The following is a 12,404-nucleotide window of genomic DNA, read 5'->3' on the forward strand; positions in this document are numbered from 1 at the left end:
GCTTCTCTTCAGGTGGAACTGGAACTTTAGAAACTGGTGGAGGGAATTATGAATAGTTCCAAATATCAGTGACTTTTGGCTCAAAACCTTAAGGAAACTGATAGAAATCTGACGATAAACAGAATTTTTACCTTTCAACATGACAATGACCCCAAGCATACAACAAATCAACAAATGAATGGCTTCATCAGAAAAAAATGAAGTTTTGGAATGACCCAGCCAGAGACCTAAATAAAATTTAAAATCTGTGGGGTGACCTGAAGAGGGCTGTGCACAAGAGACACCCAGACAGATTTGGAGTGCTCATGCAAATTAAAAATGTGCCATACTGCCTACCCAAGAAGACAGAATAATTAAATCAAAGGTTTAACAAAATTACTTTAGGGGGGTGTACACTTACACAACCAATTATCAATTTTTTTTTTATACTTTTCCCTAACAGATTTGTTTTTAAATAGAATTATACAGGTTATTGAAAGGTGGGAAAAGTTTGGAAATTATTTAATATTTAATTTTTTTCTATCACAAAAACATACATTTAAACAGGGGTGTGTAAACTTTTTATATACACTGTATATGTAAAGAGGATTTTTTTTTGCAGTAGGGTTTTTAGTGTAGGGAAAGCATGCTAAATTGGCAACTTTCAGTGTGCTTCCTCTTTAAAGTAAATGAGGCCCTAGAATATGTTTTATGAGATAAAGGGTACACTTCCCTATGTATTCTTGTACAAGGATAAAACCGTGATTTTGGACCCTAGATGTTCACTAATTTGAGAGTTAAAGTAAACCACTGTTTTGTCTATTACAGGTTTTGCAGGGGTTGCTTTAGTGTTAGCTTAAAGGTAAACGTAAGGATTCTTTTACTTTATTTCTAGTGCCAAATTTTCCACACCAACAAAATAAGCAGGACTAGGCCAATGAAGAACAGGTGGCAACACATCAAATCCCCAAAGCTGTCTGGAAAATGAGCCAGTAGCAGTTGTGGGAAATTCCTCAAGTTACACTAAATGGCCAAAGTTTGTGGACATCTATTTAACGTACCTATTGGCACTTGTTGAGCATTCTTTTCCAAAGCCAGTACCAAAAACATGGCCCCCCATAACAGTCTATTCTTCTGGGAGGACTTTAAAACTGTGCAAATTTGTGCCCACTTAGCCAAAAGAATATTAATGACGTTAGCCTCTATTGTTGACCAAGAAGACTTTTAGAAGGCTATTAATTGACATTTCTATTCTTCTCATAGGTGTTTAATAGTTGAGGTAAGAGCTCTGGAAAGGCCACTCAAGTTTCTCAACACCGAATTAATCAAACCATGAATTTATTAAGTTGGCTTTGTACAAAAGGGCACAGTCATGATGAACCACAAGGTCTTCTCCAAATAGTTTCCACAAGGTTGGAGACATCTGTTTGCTTTAGCATTAACAGTACTCTTCTCTAGAAACACCCAGACTTTTTACCATGGAGGGATGTCCTCATACTTTTGGTCATATATTTTCTGGTGACTTAATCCACCAGGTTAACAGCATGATTTGGAGGACATTTTAAATAGAGATTAAAAGAGGTAATGAAAAAAATCACCTGTCTTCTTATCCAATACAGTGTAAGTAGGGTACTCAGCAGCATCAACATTGCATTGTACTATTGTTCGTAAAGTCAAAGGCCAAAACAAAAAATGGAGAAACTACATAGTGCTGAGTTTTCTTTTGCCTTCAAATACAGAACAGATCATATTACTCAGCACTCATATCTTGACACAAGAACCTCTTGTCTGCCACGGGGACTGGGATAGTAGATGAGGGAGGTTCTTCGGGTGACCCATTTCCCACAGACAGAACATGAATACGGCTGTAGTCTGCATGGACTCTAATGTGCCTAGCTAGGTTTGACTTTTGCGTAAATCCTCTTCCACACTCAGGGCAGGAGTATGGCCGATGGCCACTGTGAATTCTCTCGTGTTTAGCAAGATCGTACTTATCAGTAAAACATTTACCACATTCCGAACATGGGAATGGCTTCTGTCCTGCATGAACCCTTAGGTGCCTAATAAGATATTCTCTGTGGGGAAAACATTTTCCACATTCAGGGCATGGATATGGCTTTTCCCCTGTATGAAGTCTTTGGTGTCTGTTAAAGTGTCCTCTCTGAGTAAAACATTTGCCACACTCATAGCAGAAAAACTCCTTCTCGTTGGTGTGACTCTTCTCATGATTGGCAAGGTGCCCCTTTTCCCCAAAACATTTTCCACATATAGAACACGAATAGGGTTTCTCGACTGAGTGACTTCTCTGATGGTTGACAAGATGGGACTTTTCCACAAAACATTTCCCACAGTCGGGACAGGAATGTGGCTTGTCCACTATATGATCTCTCTGATGTTTAAAAAGTTTTGCTTTGGCAGTAAAACATTCGCCACACTCTGAGCACATAAATGTTTCACCCCTTCTACGATATGTACGATGGGTGACAGGAGGTATATGACTGTGGAAGCTTCCCCCAAGCATACGGGGACTCGATGATTGACCCCTATTGTGAGGTATTGTATAGGGATTTACACCAATGGCTGGTTCTTCTAAAGAATCTCCTCCAATGTCATCCTCCATTTCACCATCAAGAAAGATCATGGAACGTTTCTCCATACTGTACTCTGTGTATCTTCCATCTAGGTGAAATAAGTTGAGTTGAGGGTTATCAGGAACATAAAGTATATCTTTACCTATATTTAATTCTGGATAGAATAGGAGGTAGTTACATATGTGAAACCTACCAATTACATTATTTATTTCCTCCTTTTTGGCCTGTTAAAATAATACCACTACATCCAGGGACTGGTAAGCTGCAATGTGCTAAATACATAATCAAGGGTTTAGATACATTTTAATCCCCCACATTTGCCATCTGTGAACCATTGTGGAGTTGCTTGTATCTATATTATATCATCTCTAATTGATTACTTTTCTGTTGACATTTTGCCTAAACCTTAACCAGCATCTGTAGCAATCTATAACCAATTCTTTAGGATCTTGCTAACTATCAATCCAGTACCAACACCCAAATTGTGTTGTTTTTTTAAGTTCACAAGATGACTGACATAATGAAGATGACAGGTTCCCTTCTGAAGTCTGTTGAAGCTGACTGAACACAGACCATATTTGTTCAGCTTTTAACCCAGCCAGAGTAACCAATGTTTCATGCTACATGTTTCTGTGTAGAAATGATTAGGCTGCTTGGATCCCTTCTACTAGAAATTCAGTAGCCGGAAAAGGAAAGGTAAACAAACTCATTCGCTGGAGGGTATGGGAGCTTGTGTGTATGGTGGTGCAGCCACAGGGGTTCTAAACACAGTTTCTACTCTTTACTGTCCTATCCAAGTCTATTATATCAGAACTTGCAAGGTAATACTTGGTTGTCCAATTGAGAAGCAAACCCAGACCCCACAGGGTTACTAGATATGGGTTGGCGTTCTTTCCTTCCCACTGTTTGGGACCAATATGAGGTTCTTTGTCACAGCAATCTGCCAGAGGTTTGATCTGCTTGACTTCCACAGTTATGCAAGGAGGTGCAAAACCTAACATCAATACACAAACTTGTCTCTTTTGGCCAAATGGATTTAAACTCCCATTTATAAATCTTGTGTGATAGTAGAGTGAAAGTTGTTGTAGCCATAAAAAGGTGTGATGGTCTGCTGTTCACAAACATTTGACCACATAATGTGCTGATCACTCACCTGTGCCAATCTCTGGAGGACTTTCATCTTCCTTACATTCTTCCACACCCCTTCCATACATCTTCTCCAAGGCCTCTTTACCCCCAGATTGAGTCGGTTTTTCTTCCTGCAAAGTGACATTAGGAATTTTGTCCAATTTTATGGGCCTGAGGTTGACAAAAATGCTACACTGCCTCCAAAAACATTTTATCTACCTGATAACTTGAAAAGATCTTATGATTATTCAGGGTAGAAACCCAGGAATAGAGAGGACTTCGACATCTCTCTGGTGTATTTTTGTTATTGGATTCATCTATGGAACTGTCCTGCTCTTTACACATCAAGTCTCTCCACAAACACATCTCATTATCACTCTCCATCGCTTCAGTCTTAACTATAAGTAAGCGCTTGTCCTGAATAATACAAAACAGTTATGAACTAGGGTAGGTGTACAAGTCATATAGGGTATTGGGAATGATTTTAAGCCCAACCTACCTTTTCATCTCGAAAGGCCATGTGTTGTTCTCCAGTGGAATCCCAATGATAAAGAGCATGGGGACATCTCTTTGGTGTATTTCTTTTACTGGGGCTCTGTAGAGGAACTTCCTGCTCCTTCTGCACATCAGTCCTCAAAAACTTGTTTTCTTGTCTCCCTATGTTTTCAGCATCCAACTGATGATCCTTTCTGTGAATTTCAGTCCTCAAAAACTTGGCTTCCACTTTTTCTGTGACTTCATACTTATTATCCAATGGATTTTCATGCTTCTCTTTCTGAAGGTCAGTCTGCACAATCTTGTCTTCTGTTTTCTCTTTAAGATTTTCCTGACATTCATGCTTTTGTACATTAGTCCTCAAAAACGTGTCTTCTAACCTCTTTGTGTCTTCAGCTTTAACATTCAGCTGACATTCTTGCTCCTTTACACCACTCCTTAAAGATTTGTCTTCCGCTCTCTCCCTGTCTTCGGCTTTATTCCCCCATTGACATTCACGCTTAAAAGCAAAAATAAAACAAAGACAGTAGGATTGCCAGGCCTTTCGGTAAATCATGCATATCTCTAAAAATGTTTGTTTCTTTTTACCTGATAGTTATATGAGACATTGGGATGTTCCTGTCTTGACTTTTTAAAACGAAGAGGCGTAAGAGATCTCTGCTGTATGTTTTTGCTGATGGATATGTCTGTTTGAACTTGCATCTGTTTATGCTGCACAACAGTGCACTTTTCCTCTTCTTCTATCCGTGTGACGTTCACAATACTAACACAACCACCCTGTGTAAAACATAAAGGTTATTAAATAGGGTCTACTGGGGCTCCCAATGAACCAAATATCACATTTTCTGAAGACTTCTAGTTACCTTTACCTGATCATCCTGAGGGATCTCCTGGGGTTCCTGTGTGGAATCCCGGGAATACAGAGGACAGGGACATCTCTCTGGGTTATTTCTGGATCCATCTGTAAGAAACACACACTGACTTAATACATGATTTCTATGTCTTAATAACGGAGGATGTGTGTGTCTTATGAGGATCCTCATTACTCTTCTATCCTTTACAATAAATAAAAAACTCCTCTTACCCGGTGATGTGAGGGCGTGGTGGTCTTCCATCATGATGTCCTTGTAGAGGTCTTTGTTTCCTTCTAAATACTCCCACTCCTCCATGGAGAAATAGACAGTGACATCCTGACACCTTATAGGAACCTGACACACACAATGATAAAGTCACCATCCAGACACATCCCTTGTCTGTTACTGGATAATGTCCCAGACATAACGGCACCTCTCACCTCTCCCGTCAGCAGCTCAATGATCTTTTTAATCGCTTCTAGAATCTTCTTTTCATTATTAAGATCTGATATTAGAGAGTGAGTTGGAAGTTCCATCTTGGGACTCTGTTTTCTGCTACTTCTTTGTGACACATGGAGAAGGCTGTTGGCCATCACTTGATAACTAGATGTCTTCTTTACTATAAAGTATTCCTGTGTTTTAGAGAAAAATAACTATCACTACACAAAAAGAAAATAATAATAATTTACGTCTCGCTGTAGACCAAAGCACCTTCTTGCCAAATAAAGTTTCCAGAATCTTTACATCTTTTGTCAGTTTGGTGTTTTATTAATAAAGATTAGAGCAGTGTGACACTCCTAGAATCATTCTTGCTCATTTGTTCTGCTCTGTATTTTAATATCAACAATTGTTAATGAGATCTCCATCAATGGCAATTTTAGGGGGAACATATCATCATCCTTCTGTAATATGCATACAATCAGGAACAATATGTTAAAACAAAGATGTTCAAGGATGATTGAACAAATAAAGACCGGTATGATCAACCACAAAGTTTCCAATCCAAGCGTGAACTCGCCACCAATTTTAATTAATTGAAATGATATAAAGGTCCCCATACTGATCATGAATGACCTAGTCCAATAGCATAGTGTATTTGTGTGTATTCACCCCCCAAAAAAATCACTGGATAGACTGTAATAGACAGCACAGTGTTGCCATGCACTATTCACATGGTGCAGACACCATAACTAATGATGAACAGACTTTGAAATACTGGAGACACAAGCGGGACAATACATGAGAAACAGCTCTAGTTGTCACTTTGTAAAGAATAACGCTCTGGACATTGATTTGGGTTCCCAAACTTTACCCTTTAAAAGCTTTGGGGTATATATAATGTCTTATTGTGCTTATGTTTTCTAATTCGTATACTATTTTTTAATAGAAATAGGAGTCTTGTCATTTGACCTTCTAATACGCTTTTAGCCTTATTGGTCAGGCCTGTGTGTTAATAATAGAGATCGGAGTAATGTCATGGGTCCCTTACTAGAATCCTCCTCACCTCTCCAGTCAGCAGGTAGATGATCTCCAGGGTTAGGTCTAATATCCTCTCAGTCAGGAAACTCCTGTTCTTCTCCATCCTCTGGTGATCTGTTTATATGTCTTTGCCAGTTATCTGCTTTTTAGAGGACCTGTCTTAGTTGAACTGTATAATAACAATCTGGAAAAGGAAGCAAATATAAATGTAGACATACGTAGATGTACAATCCGGCACATCTACTAAGTTAGAGGAAGTGAGCATGCATAAAAAAAGAGTTACACTACATTTCCAAAAAAGGCCTAAAAGTTGAGGAGTAATGTCAAGATTTTATGATGCATTGCAATGAAACATTTCCAACCACCTTTCAATTGCCAAATCAACTGAACGCTTGTATAGAACATACCACCACTGCTTTAGATCAATTCACAGTTCAGCTAAAAAGATGTTCCTGGTGCCATTTTGGGGAAATCCAAAAGTTATTATAGCAATAAAACCTTACTGCTTGGTATAGGCTAGGTCGGTGGTGAACAAAACAGAACCTACTACACTAACATATTAAAGACAACCCAGGGGCATTTAATGAACAGACTCAGCTAAAATAAAAGAAGTGAAGCTGTGTTCAATAGAATTTTTTTACATTGGTTTGGAAGAAATTGTAGGCGAGTGGTGGCAATAACCTCTGAAAACAATCAGGTGGCTACAGAAAAGTGCCGGGCATACCAAGGGGCTGGGGAGAACACTGTGAAAAATATTGGCAGAGTGGCAGAACAGAGCCAGTGGAATTTTAGTTTTATTTTTTTAGAGTTTTTATCCTTCTACTGATTGCTTATGTTGCTCAGAAAGTTCTAAAACTAAAGCGGAGATACTGTTAAAGTTACACACCAGTACATCAGCAGATCAGTAGGCTGCCATAATCTGACCTTGTTGCTAGGAAATCGGATTACATTAGCGTTGCTATACAAATGCATACTAGTCAATTTTCTTTTTAGTTTCTGGTGAACCTACTAACCTTCAAACCTACAACGTGATCGATATGCACCCAGCAAGTTAGCTACATTGCTTTCAAGCACACCTTCCTGACAATCCATCTCTCAACCCTACAATCCTGGAGAAGAGCCTCTCTACTCATTGCTGAGGTGCCTATTGGATTCAAGCAATTGGAATTTACATCATGGGTATATAGAAACAACCTTCACCAGTTGAGGGTATCAACACAAACCCTGAAGTACCTACCAGCTATCACCTAGTGAGAAAAAGTTATGCAAGATTTCTTTCTAATGGGCGCCGATAAAAAGGATCTCCACCCAGTAATTTTCTATACAAAGATTGGGAAGACAAAATGTATAACTAAATGCCCCTTTCAGAGCTAGATGTGTATCAATGGTTGCCAGTCAATGGCAGAGGATACCACAACCCATTAACAAGCTGCAGCAACACTACTTTAGCTGTCTGGGTCCAGTTTCGCCAATCCCGCAGGCCAATCAGGAAATAGCCTCTTAATCATCCCTGGTTATTTAGCTAGCTCAGACACAACACTCAGCATTTGTGCAACGTGTCCCCACTAGTGCCGAGCCCCCTAGCTCTGCTGAGCATTTCCTCTACACCTGTTAGTTAATTTAGTGTTTCCTCTATCCAGCTCCTGTGTTTCCCCTTACTGCCCAGTCTGTTGTTTACCAGCCTCTTCCCTTGTGCTGTTCCAGTGTTCCTCTATGTCTCCCGTGTCTCCTGTGTTCCCTGTGTCTGCAGTGGCCCCTGTGACGCTGGTGTCTATTTCCTGGATACCTGGTATTTGACCCCTGGCTTGTAACCTGACCTTTCTTGCTTGCTGCCTGCCCTGACCCTGGCCTTTCTTTGACAGTTCTTCTGCTTCGTGATTTGGTATCATGTATCTTCCTGCCCACCTTGCTGTGCCCAAGGACCGCAACCTGGCAGTAACCAGCAGTGCAACATCCTCACCACTAGAGGCTCTGGAGAAGACCTGGTTACTGCTTAGACTCTGCGCCTCGGCCCTTCTCAGGGCTCACACCATTTCTGTATAAGCCGTAGTCCCCCTAGCGGCCATGTCTCCCCAAGCGTGACAAGAGTGAAAGCAAATGCGGAATTTCTCTTTTTCCCTACCTCTCAAACACCTCGAGGTGGCTATGACCACCACCCACACATATTTATTTAGATATAATGAACCTGTCTATTGGGTTTGTGTTTCTCTAAGCTGAGGACACAATTTGCCAGATAAAAAGGTCAGTTTGTAAGACATTGCTTCTTTTTCTTCAAGTGACCCTTTCAGGGTAGCAACAACAACTAACAGAAGGTTTACCTGCATAAGAAAAACTTTTATACTCATAAGCAGGTTTGCCCCCCACCGCTCAATACCATTGCTGCATCCTAGGTCAATCTTTTTGGCAATTTGGTCATGAAAGACCACAGTGACTTTTGGATACCTTTGCGCGGATCTTCTCTCGTAGGTTACTTTCTTTTAGAATGTTTTGCTACCTTGACCAAAAGGGTTGCTTTGAGTATACTATTTTTTATTATTTATTTTTCTCAGATCCATTTTTCATTAGCAGCATTTTCGAACTGACACCAATACCATCCATGACAGTCAAAGACCACGTCTTCCTTCTCCAAGTGAATAAATACCATACAAGACACCATAGATTCAATGCTTCACAACTTTAATGTTCATAAGTTGACAGTGACACACTAAATGCATCAGAGTTTGTCAAGTTGTGGTGTGTCACCGTCCACATGTGAACCATAAAGTTGTGAAGTGTTGGGTCAATGGTAAGACTCTCTCTTGTCTGTCATGTGATTGGGAGCTGACAGAATGGGTAGCCAACCTCCATGTTTGGTTGGTAAGCACTGAGCTGTGTTATTGACGCCATTAAATCTAAAGACCAAAGCTTTGGTAACATGCTCAGTTTTGTGGCCAAACATAGACAATTTTAATGCATGCAATTTTAAGTCATGGATAAGTGCATGGCACAGCAACTGGTTCACCATAACCCTGTGAAGGCTAACAAGAGGCACCCTGAAACAGATAGGGGCCTCTATTTTTGGTTCTTCAGGGACTCCACAGTACCAGAGGTGCCTAACTCACCCCACCACAGTGCCTGGTGCCCCCATCTTATTGTGGTCCTGCTTCTTAGGATCACATGACCCTCTGCCCCCATTCAATCAGTGCCCAAAAAGTGCTGGGTATCCCCTTCTTCGTTCCACATCCTAAAATAAAAATGATATTATTACCTCCTCCTCTGTGCAGACACTCTTCAGCCCAGCACCCACCATTCCAGCACTGCTAGAGCCCCTCCCCTAATCAGACCATGGCCTTCAACAAAATGGACGACGACCTCCCTTAACAAACGACGATGAAACAAACATAGAAGGCTTAATTCTTTATGTTTCATTTTTATAGTGGATGTTGTCCTAAGAATGTAAATCTAAGCCAGCGGTGAGGTCGGTTCCACATAGTTCCACACCTAAAGTCAACAAAAGCTGGGTTGAGTGCTAAAAGAAAATGGCCGCCGCCCCCTTACAACAAGGACACTTTCTGCCCTTCACTCAGAATGATTCGACCTCTAGTGTTTGTTCTGGGTCAGCGAACAGGTGGAATGTTGCCGGAAGCTGAGCAGCGTGAGACAGACTACAGGGGCGGGGCTTAATAGTCACCCTCTTCACTATAGCAACCAGGAAGCGTCTCACTAGTCTTGGAGTCCCACAGACCGGAAATGACCTTTAATATAATGAAAAGACTAAATATTAGTTTTGTGGCATTATCCTTCCTGAACAACAATAATGATATTAAATTTAATCACTACTATTATTGTGTAAGCTACAACAATGCATTTGTCCTCCCCAAACAATAACAAAAATGTAATAATACTAATACTCTTTATTATTACACAGTATTTATATAGCGTCGACATATTACCTAGCGCTGTACAAAGTCCATGTCACTAGGTGTCCCTACCATAGTCATATGTCAAAGGTCAATTTTTGGGGGAAGCCAATCAACCTAACTGCATGTTTTTGGGAGGACCCTCACAAACACAGGGATAACCTACAAACTCCATGTGGATAGTGTCCTGGCTGAGGTTTGAACCTGGGACCTGAAAAGCTCTGCAAAGGCCAGAGTGGTAACCGCTGATCCTCTGTGCTGCCCAATACATATTTATTAAATTTCTGGGAGCCACATGGCATAGGTATCTATACCGAAACAATATTACTGATTGTTTAATGATAATAAAACTCAATATTAGAGCAAAACTCTACCAGTATTAACTACTTGCAGTAAAGGAAAAATTTCTACCCCAAATTGCTTTCGCATATTAATCCCCTGTGTTCCGGGTAGCTGGGGATGTGGTGTATCCTTTACTAATATACTTTGTTGCCTAAAGGTTGAAATATAGAAGAGTTGTGGCAGAAAAAGACCATTAGGGCTGGCCAATTTTTTTATTCATATGTTTCCAAACTTCTTGAGCGCCTTGTCTACAAAAGCCTCACTATTACCTGTGCACCAACTCTCTCCTTGACCCCTCCAGTCTGGCTTTCAAATTTCCCATTCCACCGAAACAGCCCTTACTAAAGTGACCGGGGGCCTCTTTAGAGCCAAGTCTCAAGGCAACTTTTCCCTGCTCCTTCTCCTTGATCTTTCCTCTGACACTGTTATCTCCCCCTTCTAATACAAATCATGGCTCCATTGGTATCAGTGACACCGCTCCTGGTTTGCTTCCTATCTGTCTGACCTCTCCTTTCAAGTTTCTTTCAATGGTAATTCCCCCTCCCCCACTCTCCTCCCTGTTGGTGTTCCCCAAGGGTCAGTCCTTGGACCGGTTCTCTTTTCTCTGTACACCTCCTCTCTCGGTAGTCTCATATCCTCCTTTGGCTTACATCTGTATGCTGATGTCACTCAAATCTATCTGTCCACCCCTGACCTGTCTCCCTCAGTCCTGGATAAGGTCTCATACTGCCTGTCAGCCATCTCATCATGTAATGTAAAAGAGTGCCTATGGAGTAAGAATTATTTATGTTTGGTATGGAATAATATTAAGTTCGAGAGTGAATGAGAACATGTGAATGATTGTATGGGTAAATTGGTGATAATGAGGGTTTAAATCAAGGAGTGTAAATGTATACTCTAATGTACATTCTAAGGTCAATGTATCGTACACATTCACATTTATTTTATTTTTACTACATTACATATTGGAAAAAAAAATGTTCACCTTTGACGATGTCACCTACCTCCAAGTAGGGGGGGTCGCAATGGGGAGGAAGTATGCCCCGACTTATCCAAATATCTACCTAGGGGAATGGAAGAGAAATTTCTTCAATAACATCAGAAGCAGTTTGTTCCAACAATATATCTTTCTGTGCAAGTCTTCTTTGGTAGAACAATTTCTCCGTAGCCTTAAATATTGTCCATATTGAATACTTCGGATTAAAGATGATGGATGAGGACTCTTGACATGGAGTATGGTGTTTCCAGCTGTGGCTTTCCTGTATAGAGTAGTCTTCAGTCGGTTATGTATATCGACTAGGATATATAGGTCTAGAAAACGAAGATGGGTTTGATTGTGTTCCATTGTGAATTTTAGATTGTAATTGTTAAGTTGTAAATGATTAAAGAAGGTTTAAAGGGATTCTGTTGACCCCATCTATAACAGTAGGACATCGTCAATGTATCGTTTCCATAGAAATATATATTATTGGAACTAACTGCTTCTGATGGTATTGAAGAAATCTCTCTCCCATTCTCCTAGGTCAGGGGTCAGCAACCTTGACTATCAAAAGAGCCATTTTGCCTCCTCTTCCACTAAAGAAAAAAAGTCTGGAGCCGCAAAACATAACACAGTTTATAAACTTTTAAAAGTTTTA

General features: G+C 40.4%; 1 protein-coding gene across 1 annotated transcript in view; it reads right to left on the reverse strand.

Moving 5' to 3' along the window:
- Positions 1-1,300: 1,300 nt before the first annotated feature.
- The window catches only part of LOC140338897 (uncharacterized), a 40,669-nt gene continuing 29,565 nt past the window's right edge, over positions 1,301-12,404 (reverse strand). The window contains exons 9-16 of the mRNA XM_072423214.1: positions 5,488-5,679; positions 5,278-5,401; positions 5,057-5,154; positions 4,782-4,970; positions 4,198-4,692; positions 3,918-4,115; positions 3,724-3,829; positions 1,301-2,658 (exon numbers count right to left, since the gene is read on the reverse strand). Of these exons, the coding sequence (XP_072279315.1) occupies positions 1,730-2,658; positions 3,724-3,829; positions 3,918-4,115; positions 4,198-4,692; positions 4,782-4,970; positions 5,057-5,154; positions 5,278-5,401; positions 5,488-5,679 (2,331 nt within the window). The 3' untranslated portion in view covers positions 1,301-1,729. The remainder of the gene's footprint in view (positions 2,659-3,723; positions 3,830-3,917; positions 4,116-4,197; positions 4,693-4,781; positions 4,971-5,056; positions 5,155-5,277; positions 5,402-5,487; positions 5,680-12,404) is intronic.

The sequence above is a fragment of the Pyxicephalus adspersus genome, chromosome 10 (assembly GCF_032062135.1).
Source record: "Pyxicephalus adspersus chromosome 10, UCB_Pads_2.0, whole genome shotgun sequence".
Lineage (NCBI taxonomy): Eukaryota > Metazoa > Chordata > Amphibia > Anura > Pyxicephalidae > Pyxicephalus > Pyxicephalus adspersus.